This window comes from Plasmopara halstedii (assembly GCF_900000015.1).
Source record: "Plasmopara halstedii genome assembly, contig: Scaffold_1651, whole genome shotgun sequence".
Classification (NCBI taxonomy): domain Eukaryota; phylum Oomycota; class Peronosporomycetes; order Peronosporales; family Peronosporaceae; genus Plasmopara; species Plasmopara halstedii.
The window spans coordinates 415,410-416,049 of NW_020188562.1; the positions used below are offsets into that span (position 1 = coordinate 415,410).

A 640-nucleotide genomic window follows, 5' to 3' on the forward strand; every position below is an offset into this window, starting at 1 on the left:
CGGGCCAACAAGGGATCAAAGTTATTGTTACAAAGTTTATAACAGACAACATTTTCCGATGGGTGGTACGCATTTCCTTTTCCTGCCAGTGTTTGGGCGTTGATGTGTATGAGGGTGATGCATTTTGTCGGTCGTGGCGCTCATGGACGCGTATTTAGGGTCATTAGGAAGAATGGCAAAGTTTCGCGCTAAAAATCGTGGAGAAAAGTTCTGTGGAACGTCTTTATCAAGAGGAAAGGGCCTTGAGAATTGCCCAGCAGTCAGGCTTGACGGCTAGTCCCGTGGGAAAGATCATCGAAACTCCTGATGGTGCGGCGTTATTGTTGTCTCCTGTGGGGAAACCTCTGCCTCGACCGACAACACGACATGAAGTACTAAGCCTTTTTGAATTGTTAAGGCAACTACACAAGAATGGTTTGGTCCATGGAGATCCTCGCGTGTCGAATGTAATTCTTACGGGGAAAAGCTTCTCTGGATTGATCTTGTAAAAGCTATGGAAGCGAGCCCAACTTTGAAACAGATTGATGCTGAAATTCTCACAAGATCCATTCTCAGTGTTTCTATGACCACTGTGCTGGACCCGGCGCTGATGGAGTCAATTGACTACTTTGGCATGAGCAACACATCAGAAAGTCTTCAT

The 640-nt window shown here is 46.1% G+C and overlaps 1 protein-coding gene across 1 annotated transcript; it reads left to right on the forward strand.

Moving 5' to 3' along the window:
* Positions 1-108: 108 nt before the first annotated feature.
* PHALS_01939 (hypothetical protein F444_02314) lies at positions 109-488 on the forward strand (the record flags this gene model as incomplete). Its single annotated transcript, XM_024716425.1, has 2 exons — positions 109-114; positions 168-488. 2 exons carry the CDS (start codon positions 109-111, stop codon positions 486-488), a joined length of 327 nt encoding a protein of 108 aa, XP_024582025.1.
* Between the last annotated feature and the right edge of the window lie 152 nt (positions 489-640).